Consider the following 23,050-nt stretch of genomic DNA (forward strand, 5'->3'; position numbering starts at 1 on the left):
GTTGATACAAAGTTGGCCTTCTTGCTTCACCACGCAGAAACTCTTTGGCTCTCTAAGTTTTAAAGAGTTAAGAGAAGAGATGGAATGCCTTGGGAATGTTGGCAGGGCAAGCCAGAGCTCCTTCCCCTTTGCTTCTTACCCTGGATGGAATCTTGAAACCATAAGAACCCAGTGATGACTCGGGGCTAATGCTCTTCCCTCGGTTTGGGGTTGACTTGCCCCCAAAGTCCGCTCTGTGTCTGCGGCAGTCCCCTGATAGGGAGGGATTGTGCGATTGTCTGCAGGGTGAGAGGCTTATTTCTACCTTGTTCCTGGTTAGTTCCCAGAGATAGGGAGACAGGGAGAAAACATCTTGATTTAGGAGCTATTTGCTAATCCTTGAGGGAAAACAGTCCCTGCAGATTAGTGAGGGTAGAGGGAAGGTAGGAGGAGAGGAGAGCGGGACAGAGGAAACAGAGTTATTTTGACTGCATTTTTCCCTTGCCTGATTAAATCTTGGCGACATTTGAACTTTGTGTTACTAAAAGAACACAGCCCTGTATGTGGGGCCTGGGACCAGAGGGGTAAAGGCGGGGCCTGGAGCTGGCATGGCTGCAGGGCCGCTGGGCTCAGAAGACCTGCTATGTAGCTGGGACCGTCTGGTGTGGGGCCTGACTTCCCGGGTGCTGAGGACGTGTCGAGGGGAACACCTTCGGGTCCTGCAGCTGATGCTGAAACCATGGTGCATCTCCAGGGCTGTCTACCAGGTGGGACCTGAAGCTCTTCTTACATTTCTTTGCAGCATAAGAAATCAGCCGGTGATGGTGGGGAAGGAGCGTAAGTTGCTGTCACATGTTGAGTACTATGAAGTGTGTTGTAATGGTGGGGAAGGGGCTGACATTAATCGAGCATCATCTTCTAGGTACCGGGCACCGTGAGAGGTGCTTCATAAACGGGATGCAATTCAGTCTTCCAAACAACTGGTAAAATAGGTACTTTTGTCAGCATTTTGAGATGGGGTTATTGAAACTCGGAGAAGGTTTATCATTTGTTCAAAGTCACGCTGTTAGTAAATGACAGAGCCCTGTGACAGAGCAAGGTTTTTCTGGCTAAAAAAACAAGGATACCCTTTCCATGGGTTCATGTTCCTCTCACAGAAGAAATGCTATTTTTCAAAAGCTGTGCATGTGGGTGCGTGTGTGTGTGTGTGTCCATGTGGTGAGGGTGGTGACCAGCTGGTAAGGAGCGAGTGGGACAGGAGACAAGGAGGGAAGAACACTGACAAGCTGTACTGAGTCTCTGTCCTCACCTCCTTGTCCTTTGGTGGCTTCCCCAGCAACCTCTGAAGTTAGACATCCACACGCAGCCTCTTTTTCTCATGAGAGAACATTTTTCTGCAAGAGGGTGGCCCTTCTGAGTCCACTGGCTGGGGGTACAGAGCACTCCACGGCAGGGAAATGAGAGGTTTGCTTTTCCCATCCATCCATCCGGACTGGTGGCATAAAGCCAGGTCCCACTTGCTATGGGGACTTGCCCAGCCGAGACTGAGAAAAAGAACGTGGACCTGACTGGGGGATGTGAAGGCAGAGTAGTAATGGGGAAGTCTCCCCGCTGACTGCTTCTCTAGGGGGAGTCACTAGCTCTTTCTTCATTGACGGTTTTCTCAACCTAGTTTCCCTCATTAAGTCAACTTGAGTAGTTTTGCTATCTTTGTTAGCTGGCTCAACCCACTGCTTGGAACCAAGGACATACAGCTGGCCTTTGTATTTTGGGGCATAATTTGGCAGCATATAATCCCTTAATGAACTGTAATAGCTAAACAATGTAGGGCCATGTGGTCACCCCTCCCCCTGACCCCACCTCATGGAATGTCTGGACTCACTGAAGGAACGTTTCCTTGGAAGATGCACCCAAGAGCCCTGCGTTGACTTCACAGAGGGACAGAACCCTCCAGGGCTCCCGCTCTTGCTTCTTCATCACCTCGTTGGCAGACGGGGTGAACATGGTTCAAGTGGTTTCTGGGAATGAGATCTTTTTTCCAGAATTCTTGTGTTTGAAGGGCACATAGCTGGAGTTTTACTACAAACAGCAAATCTATCTGCAATACATCATAAAAGAAACTTGAGAGCAGTCTACCCAAATTGGACAGCAGTCTGAAAAGTGTGTATGGTATTTCCAAATAATGAGTTGTGAATCTGAAAGAATTCTGGAAAAAGTCTCCCAGATGGGAGATTCAAGTAGTCACATGGCTGGTTTGTCCATCTGAAGCTTTTCCTGAATTCCTGGTTGGCGTTTGGTATGATTCCTTAGTCAGGAAAATTCTCTCTTCTTAGCTGTGGCTGCAATTGCACATGGTTTGGGGGCCCTGACTCCTTACCTCCGTCTCCCACTTTACCTCTTTTTGTCTCCTCTCATGTCTCATCAAGTTAAATAAAGACCAAGACTGTACATAAAGGAAGCAGAGTGGGCTAGCGCCCCACCCAGGGCGCTTTTCCAGGACTTCCCTTAACATTGCGAGTGTCCTAAAGAGAACGTCGAATTCTTGGCCACCAGGTCTTGGAAAACAAATTGGCCCTGCTCAGCTTCAGGTCAGATCACCAGCCCTGTGAGAAGCTAGGTAATCGCACCTCGGGCTTATTCACCGCCTGTCTCTGGCTGAGCCGGGCTGGTCAGCCCAGGGACAGATGCCTGTGACCCCCACTGCCTTGTCCACAGCCGGCAGGTAATGCCCACACGTACAAACGGAAACCAGTTTGTTTTGAAAGCCAGGATGACAAATCCAGACAGTTCACTGACCCAGGGATCCAGGATGGCCAGTCAGCTGTCTGCAGGACCAAGCTGAGGGGCAGGGAGAAGGTAGGGGAGCCCAAAGCCGAAAGCAGCTGGCCGGAGCAGGGGTGGTCTGAATGAGTTCCAGACAGGACTTATCATCCCCCTTTGCCCAGCCCCCACTCATGCTGACAAGCCAGGTTGGTTTAAAAGGACATTTAAAATAAAATACGGGCTCATCCTCAAAAGCTCACAGCGTCCTGGGGAAGAGTCGAGAAACCAAATAATTGTGTTTTGACTAATAGTCTTCAAGGAAAGAGCAGAGAGAAACTAACTTTGCTCAGGGAAGACTTTACCAGAAAATCTTTTATTCTCTAGCCTTTGCTTTCTTCCTTCTAAAACGGGGGTGATGGTTCAAACCCGTGCGCAGTTCTAGTAAGTTCACATTCCCGAGAGTGTGCTACGCATAGGAAAGCATATACAAATGAGGAGTGCTGTTTTTTAACATACTGTCCTCTTACTGTTTTTTATCTTGGGAAAAATTCATCAAGAGTGTCTTTATTGGTGTGACAAGGTGACTAATGGTCATTCCTATTTATTTTGTTTAGTTAATTGTCTGGGGGAAAGTCTGTGTGTTCTCCTTTATTTACATCTTGCTACCATCCTCATGATTCTCTGACTAGGTGTGGGGGTGTCCTGCACGCAGGGGCATCTGGGAGAATCCTGAGCTCCTGTCCCCTTAGAGAGTTTGGGTTGTACCACCTTCCCGGCAGGCAACTGTGCTCACAGCCTGGAAGCTCTCTGAACCCCAGTACTTTCGGGATTTTTATGGAGGCTTCTCCCTGACGGCCTGATCGATCATTAAGTCCATTTCCAGCCCCTTTCCCCTTCCTGGAGGATAGACTTGTGGGGCTGAACATTCCAAGCTTCTAATTATGGCTTGGACTTTCTGGTGAGCAGCCCCCATCCAGGAGCCCACCCAGAGTCACCTCATTAGAACAAAAGACACTGCTACCACCCAGGACGTTCCAAGGGATTTAGGAACTCTGTGTCAGGAACCAGGGTCGAGGACCAAATATTAGAACAGAAGATGTTCCCCACGCTCTTATCACTTAGGAAAATTACAAGGGTTTTAATGAGCTCTGCGCCAGGACACAAGCACAGAGACCAATATATATTCTTTTTCTATTTTTTCTGTTGCTGTTTTCATAACAATGGTTTCATGGTTTGCAGTCTGTCTGTAGGCTAGAGAGATAGCTGTCAATCCTGGCGGAACTTTAGATTCATTTAGGATGATTTTAACTGCCCCCCTCCCCCACCATTCCTAGGCCCGATCCAGAGATTTTGAGTTAATTGATGTGGGGTCTGGGCTCTGGTATGTTTTTAAAGCTATCCAGGTGATTCTAATGTACTAGAGGGTCCTTGAGCAGAAGGAACCCCATAGAGTAAGCAGATGCTTACAAAACCCCAATAGGCAGCAGCAGAATCAGGAGAGCCACTTTAAAATATACACACACATGTATTAATTTCATGAGCCCCACCTTAGACTTAATGATTTAGAATATCCAAGCATAGGGGCTGGCAGTGTGTACATGATCCAATGTATTAGTAGGAACCACTAATGGAAAACAAAAAGCATTGTGTGCCCTCTAAAAAGTGAGAGTTATAAAAGACAAGATCATAGTGAGGATGAACTCTGATCAAATTAAGCCCATTGTTCGGCACATACAAAGCACTCAGTAAGTGTTAGCTGCTTTTATTATTACAAGAACGAACCTGATCACGCAAGGTCATGCTGAAGGGGTTAGTCAGCACATAGTTACCCCCTTCTAGAACAGGACTGGACTGCAGGCCCTGGGGGACTTCCCTCATTCCCAGATCCCCACTAAGCTCTGCCTTGAGGTAGCCCTGCTGGGAGTGCCTGGCTCTTCCCCACAGGGACCTCTGCCCTTTGGCAGTGGCTGGCACTCTGCACTTTCCCACATTACTCTCTCAGACAAGGGTTCATCGTGGAGCCTACAATCAATCCAGAATCTATAATCCAGGGTGGGGAAGTTTTGAAAGAAAAATAACTTAAAAATTGTGCAAACTTAGGCGTGAATGGAAAATCACAGTTCATTCAAATGTAAAGCAGCAAATACTGTAAGCATCTCGAAATCCAGAGAAATGACACGTCGGTTAATTCACTGCCTGACACATCGCTGTTACCCTTCTTTGTCCTGCATCTTTTGGCTGCCTTACTCTTTGATCTCTTCTTCACTGGGCAATCACTCCGTCTTCCTCTCGCATGGCCTAGCAAAATGTGCCCCTTCATTACTGTTACATTAGAAAGGTTTCTTTCAGGCATGCTCGTTGTTGGAAATAGTGTGCAAATATTTAGAATTGCTGTTAATTTTGGAAAAATCTTCTGCCAAGTTTTATTTCCATGTGATCTCCTACCCAACATACTGGTTTATAGTAAGAACACAGGTGTGTGCCCTCTGAACAGAGGAATTCTGGGAAAATTCAATTACATTCTATTCCCTTTGATAAGAAAAAAAAATTATAGGTGCTTCTGTAATTGTGTATGTTGTATATTACATGTACTCTTGACAGGGGGAAAATCTCCCACTTTTGACTAGGCGTTATGAGAAACAGAATCTTTACTTATAATTTTACTGGTCTGATGGTTAGAAGATTTCTCCACAGACTAGCTTCTGGCTCCTGGCATTTTATTTTTTTTTTTTAAGAAGTTTATTTATTTATTTATTTATTTATTTATTTATGTGTGAAAGAGAGAGAGCAAGCGCAAGCAGGGGGAGGAGCAAAAGGAGAAGGAGAAGAGAAGCAGACTTCACACTGAGCAGGGTCCCAGGACCCTGAGATCACGACCTGAGCCAAAGGCAGATGTTTAACGGACTGACCCACCCAGGTGCCCCTGGCTCCCAGCATTTTCAACCCTATTTCTCCTATGTGGATGAAGGTCACATACCTCCAGAGCCAGGTGCTGTAACATGAAGTCATAGCTGCATAAGGTCTAGCTTTGGACTCTGGACGACAAGACAAGGTGTTGGCACCTAGGAGTGAGGAACCTGACTGGAATCCCCTTCCACAGTCGTACAGCTTGCTTCCATCTTTTCATAACTGTAAGTGACTGTGAACCTCATACATACATCCCACTAATCTCAAACTACGAGTACCTCAACTCAGCTTTACCCTTACGTGAATTCCAAAAATCCCCACAGTCAGTCCGATGCTACCTGATAAAGAGGGGAGGGTTAGCAGAGGGGAAGTCAGTGTGGAGAGAGCCATGAGTCGTAACTGATGACAATTAAAATAGCTTACTGATGCAAATATGAGTATGTGCATATATTGCTAGGAATTGTTCCGGAGACAAGAAGTGAGGAGCCCTGGAGTTTAAGCTTCGTGATAAATGCACCCCTGTACCTTCCCAACTACCTCCCCCAGCCCCCGGTTGTGCAGTATGAATTATAGGGGAAAAATAAAATAAATAAGACCAACAACCTGAATTATTGCCATGCCATAAGATCCAAAGATGTGGATCACATATGTATAGCATATGTGAGCCTGTTTTAGATTGTGATTTTTTTTTTTTAAGTTGGATGTCATCGGTTTAAAAAAAAATTTTTTTATCTTTTTATTTTTGGTCTATTTGTAGAAACTGCACCCTTCACAAGAGTTGTCAACTTTGTTTCTGCCTTTTAGTTTCTGATGGTTGCTGAACAAAGCACAAAGGAGGCCACATACCTGGTCCTCCTGATTTTAGGATGGAAGCTTATCAGAGAAAGTAGGAGTGGAAAAATGTCTCGGGGCACATTCCCACCTTCCTCCGAGAAGTGGGTTTCAGATTATCTGTGTTCACCCATCACTGCTGCTTTTGGGAGGAAATATGGACCAGTGCTTCTAGGGACCACCCAGGTGTCTGGAATCAGGAAAGAGTGCTTTTTAAATTATATGTACCAGGGACCTGGGTGGCTCAGTCAGTTAAGTGTCTGCCTTCCCCCTTGGGTCATGATCCCGGGGTCCTGAGATTGAGTCCAGCATTAGGCTCTCTGCTCAGCAGGGAGTCTGCTTCCCCTCTCACTCTCCTGTGTTCTTTCTGTCACTCAAATAAATAAATAAAAATCTTTTTTAAAATTATTGAATTAAATGTAGCAGTTTCCATCCCAAGTATCTACCTTTAGCTCTTTGTGGCCCAGAACCAGGCCTGCAATGACCTGGATACACACACACACACACACACCCGCCAGCTAACCCACGAGTGGGCCCTACCATCCTGGGATGGGGTTCGTTGTCAGCGAGAAAAGTTTGTGTGTTTTCTTCCTAATAGAAAAACGTGTTTCTGAAACTGAGAGGTTCTAGAAATTGAACTATTTTGAAAATGCAATGTTGTCAGCTGCCCGCATGATGAGCTATAGTGAGGTTGGTGCTGCGTTCTCCTAAAGACACGCAAGTCCTCTCAAATGAGATTGGGTTTTCAATGATTCATCCATATCTTCTGAAACAACTAACACAACCAATCTGGGACCAGTGGGTTTGCCATGATTCCAGCAAACGTTTCCACATGTGGAAAGTTGGGCTTTGATTCTCAATTTGCTATTTTTGCTGTTCCCCTTTCATCATTGTGTTATGGCAATGTATGTTTTCAAAGGGCTGTGCCCTTTGTATTATTTAATGCCTACATATGGTGTGGGGCTTAGCCTTTTCTCCAGTGATCTATACCATGTGTTACGGGTAAAGGAGGGGAAAAAAGGAAGGCTTGCACCAAAAAGAACAATTAGCTAATTTATCATATGTCTTTCTAAGTTTTGTCAAGTCTGCACATTTGTGTGTTTTAACCTTTTCTGCCACTCATTGGCTGGTGCCTGTCAGTAAAAAATGATGTGTTTGCATTTCCACCCGTGCTAGAATGTCACACACCCTGTCGTTTGCAACAATATGTTCTTACACTGACACGGAAGCATGTCTCTGCAATCAGACCGGGAGCACCCATTCTTGGCTTTTCTAATTCTTTGATGTGGACAGGATTTGCAAACAATGTAAGAACTCGATTTTTACTTTGTTCATAAAATATTTTTTGAGTCTGACATGGAGTCTGTTTTCATCCTCCTGGAAGACATTTTCCTTGGTTCCAGTAAGAAAGTAATACTTTGGAGGCTTAAAAAGCCGTCAGTTACTACTTCAGCATCTCTGTCTTTGGGTCAGCCCCTCCCAACACATGCTAATCTACTTTCAAAGCACTGTGCAAATCAACTCAGAATTTTAGCTTTGGACCAATATCAGATGACCTTTGGACATCGAGAACTTCTAAATTCTACTTAGGTGGGGCCTGCAGATTGTAATCCCATTAGAAGGGGAGTGGCCAATTTTTCACTTAAATTGTACGTTTCAGCATCTCTGGGTTAGGGCTGTTGGAATGCATGGGGGCCCTAGTTTCTCTGCCATTGCCATGCAAATATGATATTTAACTAAATGGTGATTTTTTTGCCTAACATCTTCAAAATGTTCTATTCTTCACAAGCTGGTATCTTTCCAAAATCCCACCATTTGAGAGAGAATTTTTCACACTTCTTAACTTCAAGAAAACTACACAGGCATATCTTTTTTATAGTTTACCCCGTCCTTTCAAATGCTTTCCCTTCTTTTAGATTCTCCATAACACTGGGAGGTGTTATAAGTAAAGGGCATCACATCGAAGCTCAAGCTCAGGGAAGCTTGTGGCTGGCCTCCTGTGGAGAAGGACCTTGGATCTAGACATTTACTCTGGGGCAGTGCCCAGCTATGCATATTCAAGTTGATTCTGCATAGCCCCTTCAGCAGTCATTTGGAAAACGATGATTAGCAGCAGCTGCTGGGGCCAAGTATTCTAAGTTACATTTCTGGCTTTTACAGTGAATCTGGGTATGGCTGACGTCCGCCTCGGCTTCTCCACTAATTAAATGCAGATTCACTCATTAATTCCTGTGTTTGTCCATCCATCTAACAAATTACGAGCAAACACCTACTATGTGCTAGGCATTGGCTATGTTCTGGAGATGGGATGATGAACAAAACCAAACATGATTCCATATTCTTATAGAGGTTATATGCCAGTGGTAGCGATCTGAAAATCATTCATTCACTCAATAGTCCTAGTATAATAATTATACAAACTCAGGTGAAATTATACTTGTGTATACTTGGAAATATATAAATACTTGAGGAAAGTATACTTGTCCTCAAGGCTTTGAGGACAAGGTACCTGGTGGTCTAAGAAGGTACAATAGGGGAACTTGCCTTGTCTTAGATATTCAGGGAAGTATTCCTGAAGAGGCTATACATGAGCAGAGATCTTAAAGCCAAGTGGGGTGAACAAGGCAAAGGGGTAGGAGGGAGAAGGGCAGGAGTAACACTAGGTACTGACCCAAAGTTGCTGCAGTAGACAGAGCAAGAATACTGAATTTCTTAGGCCCATCAATCACATGCCCTTTAATAAATACAATGTGTTTTATGTTATTTACAATAACGGTGACCAAACTGCTTGACCAGAGTGATCATTGAATGCTCTTCACTTAGCCTCGTCCTAACCCACTGCAGGACCTTCTGAAAACCAGCTGGGCTATTTGGGAAGCCCCACCAACCATCCTTAGCTGGAAGTATTCTTCTTTCTCAAGGGTATGAGTTCATCCCCACACCAGATGGGTTCCCAATAAATGCTGATTGTGCAATCTGATTATTTTCATGTCACGCTGACTCCTTTTGGAAGATGGAAAGAGTGTACTTGGTCCTTATCATCTTTCTAAGTGAGAGGAGAATTTCCCAATAGGGCTGCACACCCTGCAGATTGAGAGAAAACATGCACTTTAGAACTATATGGCCATTCTGCCATAAACTCCACCAATAGTAACTTTTTAGCTGTGGACATTTGATTCACTTTTATCATAGGGCACATCAAGTAAAGTAACTTGAGCTTCTGCAGTAGGTACCTTGGAAATCAAAGTGACTTGACACAGGAGAAATTTAGTTCTCACTCCTTGTAAGTCCAAAAGTGTTCTGGTTGGTAGACAGCCTTCCGTGGGATCACTTAGGGTAATCTCAGGACTTTGCCCTCCTCTAGGGGCCCAGAGACCCTTTGCCCTCCTCTAGGGGCCCAGAGACCTATTCATTTGCCAAAAGAAGGGGGAAAAGGGAAGTAAGTACCCATCAGACTTTTTTAGGTGTCAGACAGACCTAGCAGTTGTGGTCTTCCCTTCTATTCACATCCCATTGGCCTGAACAGTCACATGACCACCCCCAACAGGGACGCTGGGAAGAGCAGGTGTGTGGGCAGCTGGCCTGCCTATCACAAAGGGTCAGCTTAGCCTGGGGTAATGGCATGTCCCCTGGAGTGTGAATTAGGTGTAAGTCCCAATTTTTAGGCCAAACCTCCTATATAAAATGGAAATTAAAACTGTGGGATGAGACATTACATATAAAATACTTAGACCATGCCTCATAAATAGTAAGGGCTCAATAAATACTAAACCATTATTATCAATGTATTTATTTGCTACAAAATAAAAGCAAGTTTGCAGATATTCAATTGTGTTGTATCATCTCATCCTAGAAGTGAGTGGGGATACAAAACAATATTTCTTAATTTCTCAAAGAAAGAAAAAAAATCCTCAATTTCCAAAATGTGTATAGGGTTATGATTCATGAGCTTCCTGTCAAGTTTCCAGGGGAAATTTAAGGAAGTCTTTTGATGGACAGTTCTGTCAGAAAATAAACAAGCAGTGACCCAAGCTTATAAGCAGGCAAATTGGTGTTTTAGGTAGCAGATGCCACTGGGGACACAGAGCTGAATGAAAGTCGTAGGGTAGTGGTTCCTAGGAATCTGAAGGGCCCTCTGTTCTCTCCTCCCTGAGGAGCCAGATTGGAGCTCAGAGCTCGGGGGCTGTGTCTCCCACACCATGCGGCTTTGTTTGTGTTTCCCTAAAGGAGCATGTTGTTTGCGATTTCCCTGTTCTGGGGAAGCCGCTGTGGCTTTTCCACAGCTCTACGGGTCTGGGCCAAATAACCTGCCGTTTGTTTTCTTTCTTGGCCAGGAGCTCAGGGCACCCCCAAGCATTTTCTAAGCAAGAGGAAGTGCTTGTTGATATTCTGCCCTGGGGTTGGAGGGGGTGCAGATTGCTGCTGACACCTCTTCTGAGGGCTCTGATCCAGGCATGGCAGCAGACAGGGCCTGAAATGCCAGCTCTCAGTGAGCTCGGGGTCGGAATCAGGGACGAGGATGTGGTTGGTGTGGCCTCCTTTTAGCAACCGATGTTATATTTAGTTTGCCTCCCACGCCCAGTGAAGCCTTAGGTAAACCCTTGGAAAGAATTGGCTCAGCCGTTGCCACACGACCTGGCCTTCCGCTAAAAGCTCTCTGCAGGACAGTCAGAGCACATCACCTGATGATATCAGATCTTAAAAGAAAAAAAAATTCGCAGCTTCTGAATCCAAATAGAAATTATCAGATAATCATGGCAGGGAGGGAGTTGTTGAAAGGGGATTCTGAGAATTCCAGCCAAAGCTGTCTAATAATAGTCCCATATTTAATCCACTTTATAGAATAAAATACTTGGAGTGCTGGGGAATCTTGTTAGGGTAGTCTAGAGTAAGCCTTTCGGGTCTGTCAAGGCTACATTGCAACCACAAGGGAACTACTTGTCTAGACTGGTTATAACTATAAAAATTAAAATAAATTAAAGGTGTTTCTTTGGTTCCAAGTCCTTAACATGTACAGTAATTCTCCCAAGGATCCTCCGAGGTAGCTACTATGATTACCACAGTTTACTGAGAAGAAATGGAGGTTGGGTCACCCAGCCCAAGGTCACCTCGCTCCTAAGAAACAATCTCAGGCCAGATTTGCATCAGCTTTTCATCACTGGGTTTAGTAATTGTAGAAAATGCCAATGAATATAGTGCAGTGTCAACCGTGTACCAGCAGAAGGACCTTCCTGGCGCTCACCCTGTTCTCGTACCTCGTTCATGACAAGTTTCCGGTCAACGTGACTGCAGTGTATCCTTAAGAAACGGTCTTTGGGTTGCCTTTCTCTCTCTTCTGAAACTACCTGTCTGCACTTTCTTTGTTGTGTTAAGGATTAAAGGGTAAAAATTAGAGCTCTTTCCCCCAAAAAATCCCTGTGAAATACCCAACTTCTGCCTGTAAGCCTAGATTCTATTGCCTTGGTCTAAGTTAGAGCTTCTTTTTTTTTCTTTTTCTTTTTCTTTTCTTTTAATTTTATTTATTTCAGAGAGAGAGAGATTGAGCACTTGAACATGTGGCAGGGGTGGGGGGTGGTGCAGAGGGAGAAGAAGACTCCCCACTGAGCAGGGAGCCCAGTGCAGGGCTTGATCCCAGGACTCTGGGATTATGACCTCAGACAAAGGCAGACGCTCAACCAACTGAGCCACCCAGGTGCCCCTAGAGGTTCTTGATGATAATAGCTGACATGAATTTATATGAGCACTTTTTACATATATATTGAATTCTCAAGGCAACCAAATGAGGGAGGTACCATTATTGTCCAATGTATGCGCAAGGAAGGTTTAAGTCAATCACTCAAGATCAAACAGCTGGTGAGTTGTAGGGCCAAGATTCAAACCCAGTCAGTTTGAGGTCAGAATTCAGGGTTTGAAGCACTCAGCGGTGTGTCCTATGCGGGGATCCAACATGAGAATCTGCATCCTGTAAAGCTCTTGGCCGGGAGTCCTCAAATTATCTCCTCCTCCTGTTTTAGTTGCCTACTTACCATTCCTATGGTCACATGAATCACAAATGCAAATGTCCCGCCTTGTATCATTGTTGTTTTAATCAATCAAGTATTTCTTGATTGAGGCACAGGAGTGGTACCAGAAGGGAACACTAGAGCTCTAGGGCTAAATCCCAGTTTCAGCACCGGCTAGTTGTATGACCATTATCTTGTTAATGAACTTCAGTTCCCTCCACTGTAAAATGAACATAAATGAGACCCCAAAATGTTGTTGTCCTGAGTGAGATATTGCATTGCAAAGCTCTTGGCATGGTTCTGGGAGACAGTAGGCATTCAACAAAAAAAAAAAAAAAAAAAAAAGGTAGCTGCTGTGTTGACATTACTGTTTTACCTTTCAATCAGCCAACGTTTATGGAGTTCCATGCCAGTCAGTGTGCTGATAGCTGAGGGAGAGACACAAAAGAAGAGGGCAAGATATTTGCTGCAATTTTCAAAGCAGCTGGGGAAATCAGTCAGGCAAGTGGGAAAGAGGTAATGGCCATGCCTGGCAGGAGTCGAAGGAGGCCATGAGAAGGTCAGATGACAAACCCTGCTGGATTTCAGGGGTGCGCAGGGCAGAATTCAAGATGAAGAAGAGATAGGATTTATCCAGGCTATGGTCCAGAGGAGGGTTTCTAAATAGGAGAATAGTGCAAGCAAAGGGGAAGAAGCGTACAACATATCCACGTTACCATATATGATCAACCTCCTAAGTGGCTGACAGTAGGGGTGGGGGCTGGGAGGGGGGCAAAGAAATATAAGGACACAAATCGGAATGAGTAGAATGAGGAACTGAAGGCAGAAAAAAGCTTATTATTTGCTCAACCCTCTGAATTACTATTGCAGCCAGAAATAACACAAGGATTCCCAGTTCTCAGCCAGATTCTCCATAGGAGACACTGTTCCTTCCTAGCAAAGGAGGGTTTACACTATCTCCATTTTCTCTGGACTCTGTTTGTGACAAAGTACAAACCAAAAAGAAGTGGTGAGATCCATAAACACCCACAGTTAGACAGTATAGCCTGTCAGCGTTACCTGCCTGTTTGTTTTATCTTTCAGCTTCGAGACAGACTTGCCTTTGCGCACACACATCTGTGCGGAGTCAGAGCCATCCGCTAGAGAGGGCTGGTCTTGTCATTTGTAAACTGTTTGGGTTACCCTCTGGTTCAGGGTCTGCTGACTCTTTTCACAGCTTTCCAAGCCAGTGATTTAACAAGAATGTTCTGGACAAGCAGACACTCAGTTCTCAGGCCTGGAGGAAGTGCCCAGTGTGGAGGCGGGAGGGAGGATCAGAAACGAATGTGGAGCTCGTGGTGAATCTCAGTTTTCAAAAATGCTCAAAATCTCCTGCTTTCTGCCTCTCCCAGGTGTTTGCTGAGGGCCAAGACTTGGGAGTAGTTCATTTGCTTTGTTTTCTCATCCGGCTTTGTGCTGCTCTCCAGATTGCTGGTCAGAAGTTCACGTCAATTCATTCGCATCTTCAAACTCACTGCCAAATCAATTCACAGTTTTCTGTGCCATATGAAATACATAGCCATACACTCACAATTAATTTCTTTTTCCTAGCTGGTGATTTTATTTTTTTTCCAGTTGCGTTGAGATATAATTGACATTAAGTACTATGTAAGTGCAAGGTGTACGGCACCATGATTTGACTTACATATATTGTCAGATGATTCCTACAATAAGGTTGGTTAATGTCTGTCATCCCATATAAAAAGAGAGAGAGAGAGAGAGGAGGGAGTGAGGGAGGGAGGAGGAAGGAAAGAAAGAAAGTTTTTTTTTTCCCCTTGATGAGAACTCTTGGGATTTATTCTCTTTACGACTTTTCTATATGCTGGACAGCAATGTTAGCCATAGTCATCAGGTCGTACACGAAATCCCCAGGACTCTTATCTTACCATTGGAAGTTTGTACCTTTTGACCTCCTACCTCCAGTTCCCCTGTCTCCTACCCTCTGTCTCTGACAACCACAAGTCTGATTTCTTCTGCTATGAGTTTGCTTTTTGTTTTGTTTTATTTTGTTTTTAGATTCTACTATTAAATAAGATCATACAGTATTTATCTTTCTCTGTCTGACTTATGTCACTTAGCATGGTGCTCTCAGCATCCATCCATGCTGTCAAAAAAGGCAAGATTTCCTCCTTTTTATGGTCAAATAATATTCCATTGTGTATATATACTACAAATTCCTTATTCATTTATCCATTGATGACAATCTGGTTATTTCCATGCCTAGGCTATTGTAAATAATGCTGCAAGGAGGGGCGCCTGGGTGACTCAGTCGGTTGAGTGTCTGACTCTTGATTTTTGGTTCAGGTCATGATCTTGGTGTCATGAGATTGATCCCTGTGTCAGGCTCCGTGCTGAGTGGGAGTCTGCTTCTCTTCCCCCACCCCCGCTTCTCCTCATTCCTGTGCTTATTCTCTCTCTCCCTCTCAAACAAATCTTTTTAAAAAAATAATGCTAGTCATTTTAGCTTAGCATCATGTTGGATCCGAGACGAGCAGAGACTTTGGGGTTGGACTGATACATTTTCACATTACCTGTCTTCACCAAATACAGGTCCATCACGTCCTGTTGCGTGAATCTGACAGCTGTTCAGGTGCTCCAAGCCACAGGTTCCTCTTCTACAAAATAGGGGGTGAAAATCAATTTCTTATAGGATTGTTTTGAGAAGAAGGTATCCAACCCAAAGCACTCAGGATATTGAATAGCACACACAAGATGCTCCGTAAATTATAGTAGTTTCATTATCAATTCTTCATTCACCATTTAAGCACTCCTGGAAACCTAGCCTTGCTTGAAAGGCCCTTCACAGCAGCTTTAGGGAGGAATTTGAAAGGGCTTACAATAAAGACCACCTTGATATATTTCACATGCATTACCAATTTCAAACCACAGGTGGGAGAGCCTGGAAAATATAGAAATGCTCTTCACATATACCACTTCATGTATTAGAACAATGTCCTTCCCCTCCCAGCAATGACTAACCAAACCCCCTCTTCCCTTCGCCTCTGCTTTTCTAGAGGGCTGGGTATCTCCACACATGGAACAGTTTGTCTGTAGGGCATTGAATACTCTAGAAATTCCAAAACGAAGTAGCCCCTGCCAGGGCACTGCCTCCATGTTGGCAGATCAGCCTGCCGTCAGGCTCCATCTCTGGTATTACCGTGTGTTTTGAATTAAGGAAGAAACTATAACCCCAGACTTCAGGGTTAGCTCCTAGCCCCATGCAAGAGTCCATAGGCTGGCAATACCACTCATCTGCAGAATGAAGAGATCTTGGGCCACTGAGAACCTTCTCCACCCCTGCTGAATTGTCAGCTTCATCGGCCTCCAGATCCCTCTTTGGGCATTTACACTTCGGTAACTTGGGTTAGGAGAACGATGGATCGATGACCCATTAAATGGCATTTAGGAGCAGAATTATTAAAACCAGGTTGGAGGACTACCTTACCCAATTGAATATGATGCATGCTTTGTTAAAATCCTGTGGCATTTGATAAATGGGGCCTGTCTGAGAAAGAAAATTGTGTCTGTGGCTCAAATAATCAAAGTCAATGTCCTTCATTGGAAGAGAACTCAAATTGTTTTTAAAGACAATTGCTGATTATTTCTAGCCTACCAGTGATCTAAAGTATCATAAATTAAGAGGGTGACGAAAGAGTCATGTTTGTGTGCAGACACTGCATTTCGCACGGACGCTCTGGGGGGTGGGGTATTAGTGAGGGTTTTGGACCCTGGACTGTAGGTCTGTGATATCCTCTGGGTGCTGCCTTAGAGGAGCTTTGCCCATGACCCCAACAGTCACGTAGACTGCCAGGAGGTGGGGATGGGGAAATGCCGCCCTGGGCCCCAGAAACCAGCGTCTGCAAGGGCTGCCCTAGGGCTGGGCCGTGTTGCTCGTGCTGCGTCCCTTTCCTGTTACTTGAACCACCGGCGCCACTGAGCATGTAGGAAACCCTGATTAGAAAGGGGACTGTCCTTCTGTGTTTCTGCAAACACAGCCCAACCGAAAGAGAAGCAGCAAAGACCGGGTGGAGAACTGGAAACGGGGCACGTTTCAGTCTGTTTGTTCCCTGACATCCTGGCACAGTGCCGGCTCCTTCGTTTTCGCGTCTCGTTTGTTTATGTAAAGATGGAATATGGACGGGCTGCGGCCCGGTGATGATTCTCTGTAAAGTGAACTCCTCGGGTGATGATGATGGGCGGAGTTCTTCTACTTCCAGAGGGTGGAAACGGTTGATCCAGCCAGGTCATGACAACAAGCAGTTCTTTCGAGCTGGAGGAATCGTGCCGTTGCTCACCCTAGGATAACAGGAAATGTTGTAGATGTTTCGGGAGGGTGTTCACAAGTTAATGGTATGTGGGAACAAAAACAGGATGCATAATATTCAGACAAAGCAATCCCCATGTCACAGGGGGCAGAATATCTATATGTTTAAAGAGTCAAGTGGAAGACACCCCGTTATCATACAAGTGGACACTTTTGAGGTACCAGGTTTATGTTCTGAGAACATTATACAGTCTAATCCTCACCACAGCCCTGCTGGTGAGGATTAGTGGTAACAGTGACTGTTACCACTGTCACTATCTTTTTACGGGAAGATGCTGAAACTTTACGGTTTACGTAATTTGTAACTATCCCTTGGCAAGAAGTGATGGAACCAGATTTGAAGCATGGCAGGTGCTTCTAGAATTCATGCTCTTTGCCACCATGCTGTATTAGAGCAGTTATTTCTGAATAGTAGAAATACAGATATATGTTAACATCCTTTCACTTTTCTGTGTTTTCCAATTTTGCTTCTGACAATGAACACGGATTACCTGAAAAAATTAAAAAAGTAGAAAGCATAAAGAGGGTGTTAAAAACCATATGCGCTGTGAAAAAAAAATCATGGTTCCTCATCTCAGAGATTTTCGTTAAACTAGATTTAATTGGCTCTAAAACAAGGCACTTCTAATTTAAGATGAAAAATCTGAAAGAACGTCTTAAGAAAAGAACTCCAAAACTTGGAAATGCAAAGCGAACAGATAGTCTCACCTACCACTTCTCTGCAGAGTTTTAGGTCATAATTCATGGCCATCCTCAGCATTCTTCCTATAGATTAGGATGACACCCCGGACCCCAAGCCAGGCCCTAAACTTCCTCTGTGAATCTGTCTCTCCTTCTCCTTCATATTCTAGCAGCTTTTCCTGTAAAAACTCCCCCTGCTTCTTTCATCATGTTTCCCCTCTCTGGTTTCTTCTTGGTCTGCTCTCAAACTCAGACCTTCCCATCTATCCCCAAAGCTAGTTCTCTCAAGTGGCCGTGGTCCCAAGATGGCGCACTAACTCTCCTTCCTTGTCTACCAACAAGCAGGTAGAGTGTGCTGTTCTTGGAGACCCATATCCTCACCACCCCCTCCATAAGTCCTCGTTATCTTGGCCTCTGCCCCTACTGCCCCTGCTTTCCTCAGAAGCCACCGGTGACCATTCACTGCCCCATCCAATGCCAGTCTCCCATCCTCTTCAGTGGGATCAGCTTCTCACTTGGAGACACCCAGTACCCTCGGCTTCTCTCTCTCTATGTTACTCTCCTCCTCTTCCTTCTCAGCTCCCATTGCTAGTGTCTTTTTTCCTTCATTCCACCTAAATGGATAAAACCAAAGATCAATTCCCAGTCTTGTTCTTTTTTCTCTGTAGACAGTTAACCCTTGAATAACACGAGGTTGAACTGCATGGGTCCACTTACATGTGGATTTTTTTTTTTCAGTAAATACAGTATAGTATCATAAATGTATTTTTCTCTTTCTTATGATTTTCTTTTTTAAATTTTTTAAAAAGATTTTATTTATTTATTTGGCAGAGAGAGAGATTATAAGTAGGCAGAGAGGCAGGCGGGGTCGGGGGTGGAAGCAGGCTCCCTGCTGAGCAGAGAGCCCGATGCAGGGCTTGATCCCAGGACCCTGAGATCATGACTTAAGCCAAAGGCAGACACTTAACACACTGAGCGTTAGGTGTCCCTCTTTCTTATGATTTTCTTAATAACATTTTCATTTCTCTAGATTACTTCATTATAAGAATAAAGCATATGATACATGTAACACACAAAATCTGTGCTGGTCAACAGTTTATGTTATCAGTTAGGCCTCCAGTCAACAGTAGGCTGCTAGTAGTTGAGTTTTGGGGGAGTAAAAAGTTATACATGGATTTTTTACTGTGTGGGAGGTTGGTACCCCTAATCTCTGTATTGTTCAAGGGCTAACTGTACTCTCTTTGAATCTCAGTATGTTTTGAGCATGTTCACCACATAGTTAATCATAACTCCCAAATATATATGGGAAGCTTATATTCTGTTGGACAAGAGGGACAACAACTAAACAAGCAAGATAAGGCCATCAGGAGGGGCTTCCTGACATAATGACATCTGAGCTGAGACCCAAATGATGAAAAAGAATGAAGAAAGCAAAGTTCTGGAGGAAGAACAAAGGGCAGAGGAAAGAGCAGGTGCAAAGGGCCTGAGGCAGAAACAAATATAGTGTGCTCTAGGAAGAGAAAGATAACAGCATGACTAGAGTGTGGTGAGCAAAAGGGAGAGTGGAAGAAAGAATGTTTGGAAAGGTAGATTCTTCCATAAAATGTTAAATTCCTACATCATTTGGCAATTCTATCATTACTTTCATTCTGCCTTGTCATGACATTATTTACATAATGTCTTACATCTCCTACTGTAGATCTCTGAAGTGGAAAGATCAGATCTTACTTGTTTTTCTATCCCCTCCAGCCATAGATAAACACAGTATCAAAATTAGCTGAATTTTAGCAAAGAAGATAAGACAGAATTGAAATCTGTTAAGAGACAGACTCTCCCCAAGTTAAACCAGTCTTTGAATCACTAATCAAAATGATGCCAGAAATAACATCACACTGAAACATCAGTGAAATGTAGCCAGAACAAGTACATCAAGTGTCCCTTTCTCTTTTGTCTCCGCCTGCCTGGGAATTTAGCATCCCCCAAAGCCACTCATCTGGGACAAGATTTTAGGGCGTGTGCATGTTTTTCATCTCTGCAGGACCAGCTGTGGGTGGAGGAGAATTCCTAACACAGGATAAGGTCACACTGAATTAACCCAGAAGATTTTCCTGGGGAAGCAGTCTGCACATTGCAAAGCCAGAAACAACTGCTCATTAAACGATTTCTGAGATGTTGTGATCTGTCATGAGGAGCGTTGACTTGCAATGATATGGAGAATGACTAGCATCTCATTTCATGCATTCCACAGAGGCAAACACACAGATGTGGGTGTCTGCTCTCTGTAACCGTCGCCTCTAGAGCAAAAAACGAGAAGTCTTGGGAGTTCAGGGTGCAGCCTGGTGTCAGAAAATCTAGTGTGAAAAGGAAAGCACTCAGGTCCCCCCCCACCCTTTGTAGTCACCCCAAAACTGCTGCACCTCTGACACCCGATGTGTGACAGGTCAAGCCGTTCTGCAGCGCCAGCTCAGTTACAGTTTAACTCATTCATAATTGTGTACCCAGAGATGGTGTCAGATCCCACAGGCTGAAGACTTGGTCCTACAAGACCAAACCGTCCCCCTCCCTCCCATTTCAGATGTCAGCTGCAAGTCCAAATTGTCACCTGTGTTTTGACCAACCAGCTATAGCTCAGGAGGTCCCACGAAGCTCTCCCCACGCTCGATAGATTTGCTAGAACAGTTCAGGGAACTCAAGAAAACATTTTACTTACTTCATCACTGGCTTATTATAAAAGGATAGGACTCAGGGAATGGCCAGATGGAAGAGAGGCATAGGGCAAGGTAGGTGGGAAGGGGGTGTGAGTTTCCATGCTCTCTGAGCTCGCCACCCTCCCTGATTCCCTACATGTTCACCAACTCGAAGCTCTCAAAGCATCATCCTTTTGGTTTTTTTATAGAGGTTTCATTATGTAGGCATGATTGATTAAATCATCGGCCATTGGAGACCGATTCAACCTCCACCCTCTCTTCCGTCCCTGTGATTGGGAAGTTCCTACCTTATAATCACACAGTTGGTTCTCTTAGCAACTGCCCCCCAACCACTGGGGCTTTCCAAAAGTCACTCCGTTAACATAAACTCAGACATGATTGAAAGGGGTTTGTTATGAATAACAAAAGATACCTTTACCACTCTTTCCACTTAGGAAATGCCTAGAGTTTTGGGAGCTCTGTGCCAGGAACAGGGATGAAAGCCAAATATACATTTCTTATTATAAATACAATATCACACCTAAGTTTAGTTATCAGCTTGGCAGCCTTTATTAACTGTTACTTACCCACCCTGGGCCTCAGTGCCCTTATCTACAAAATAGGGATTTCTAAAATTTAGCTAATATGGTTGGTGTGAAGATCACAAATTTGTGAAATTGCTTTGTAAGTACTGAAAGGGCATAGAATATTTAGGTATGTTTGAAGCTTTCGAGAGTCTTGGCAGTCTCCATTCTGGTTCTCATTATGTGGAGCTGCAAGGACAAAATATTCCCAGAATTCCTTTTGATTAAGTCTGGCCCTACATGTGAGCTCTTAGGAACCATGCTGTATCTTCCAAATCAGGCAGATGAGTGCACCAAGAATACTCAACTTGAAGTCACTCACTAATCCCCTAAAATCCACTAATTTCATGTGAGCGAAATTGCTGTGTAAGTAAGCAAGGTTATACCTAGAAAATTAAGCTTTAGAAAATATAAGCAGAAAACCTCTCATTTTAGAACATACAAGAGCCCCTCTCATAAATGGCCCCATACTCGGACCAACAATTTGTACCCTGGGCACCATGGCAGACCTGTTTTTACGGAGTTTATGGAGTTAACTGGTAAAAGCGAGAGGCTTTTACCAGTGGCTACACAGGGATGGAAGATTGTTCGATTCCAGGTTTGGGATTATATGTAATTCAGTGAAAGATCAAATGAGTCCTAAAAACGAGCAAGTTCCAATTCCCATGCCCCAGCAAATAGTCATCCTTTAGGGGATGCATCTATTGCAAATTTCAGAAGGTGTTTGAACAATCAAATAAGTCATTTGTACTTTACCTTTTAAAAATCCTTTCTTTCCATTGGCTTATCAATTCTGCTGGTACTGTCTCCCCATCTCTACCACCTGCCGTCTCGTTCAGCCTTTGCCCCCCAAAGCCTATACCTTTGAGCTCCCGCTCACTGCCCTGAACTCCTTCCCCAACCTAATCCTACTGTCTTCACCTGCACTGGTTTCACCCACCATGGGATACATCTCTTGTCTGCTCAAGTATGGGTACCTCCAGGGGTTCCTGTTTGCTTCTTTCCAGGGCAAGCTTTGCAGCAGCAAAACACTCTTTCATGTGGGATCGTCTGCTCAACTCCCGATGTATAAAGCAGGTTTGAAGGAGGACATTTTAACAGCATAACCACACAGCATCTGGCTATGATAAGGCCATTCAATGGGAATGACATTCACAAGAAAGAGAGTTCCGCAGCACTTTGATAAGGACTTTGTACACCAGTGGACGCGCATAGGCCTGTTTGAAAAGGCCAGTACAGGGTTCGTCTTGTTGACTCTTGACGGCATGAAGAGTCACCTCACCGGAGAGGCATTTATGAAAAGCCTAAACAGATCGAACGTGTCAAGATAGACACACCGGCTGACTAAACACACCACTCACTTGGCAAGTAATCTACTTGTTCGGTTCTTTGACATGCAACTTCTTGAAAGACTTATTTTTTTATTTTATTTTATTTTTTAAAGATTTTATTTATTTACTTGACATAGAGATCACAAGCAGGCAGGGAGGCAGGCAGAGAGAGAGGAAGGGAAGCAGGCTCCCCGCTGCACAGAGAGCCCGATGTGGGGCTCGATCCCAGGACCCTGAGATCATGACCTGAGCCGAAGGCAGAGGCTCAACCCACTCAGCCACCCAGGAGCCCCAAGACTTTATTTCTTTTAGAGCACTTTTAGGTTTACCACAAAATTGAGAGGAAGGTACAGAGATATCCCACATACCTCAGCACACCCCCGCACATACATAGCCTTTCCCCTGTCATCAGCATCTCCACCAGATGGTACAGTCGTTATCAGAGATCAGGCCACGGGACACATCACAGTCACCCAAAGTCCACAGTTAACCTTAGGGTTCGTTCTTGGTGTCGTACATTCTGTTTCTCATCTCCACAGTTGTGCTTGCGTTGCTCATGACATATGCCTGCGACAGGCTGCCATGTGGATTTTTAACCAATCAATTACTTTTACTGCTAGACAGGGGAAAGGGTGTAAAAGAAAGGACAAGCAAGTTGGGGGGTATAAAACAAAAGACAAGGAGCGCCTGGGTGGCTCAGTCAGTTAAGCATCTGATTCTTGATTTCCACTCAGGTTATGATCGTGGGGTCCTGAGTTGGAGCCTCTCATCAGGCTTCACACTCAACAGGGAGTCTGCTTAAGACTCTCTCTCCCTCTACCCCTCCTCCCACTTTCTCTCTTTCTCTCTGAAACAAATAAATAAATCTTTAAGAAAAAGAAAAGACGAGAAAAAAGAAAGTCTCCGTTCTATTCTCACAGTA

At 44.4% G+C, this 23,050-nt stretch overlaps 1 protein-coding gene across 8 annotated transcripts in view; it reads left to right on the plus strand.

Moving 5' to 3' along the window:
* FRMD4A (FERM domain containing 4A) overlaps window positions 1-23,050 on the plus strand; it is a 609,192-nt gene that overhangs the window by 330,389 nt on the left and 255,753 nt on the right. The window contains exon 1 of one of the 8 annotated variants that reach the window (XM_032880948.1): window positions 588-746. The exons of the other annotated variants lie outside the window; for them this stretch is intronic. Coding sequence (XP_032736839.1) covers window positions 588-746 — 159 coding nt within the window. Of the gene's footprint in view, window positions 1-587; window positions 747-23,050 lie in introns of those variants that run through there. 8 annotated transcript variants of the gene reach the window in all.

Source organism: Lontra canadensis, unplaced genomic scaffold (assembly GCF_010015895.1).
Source record: "Lontra canadensis isolate GAN:19392208 unplaced genomic scaffold, GSC_riverotter_1.0 scaffold72, whole genome shotgun sequence".
NCBI lineage: Eukaryota > Metazoa > Chordata > Mammalia > Carnivora > Mustelidae > Lontra > Lontra canadensis.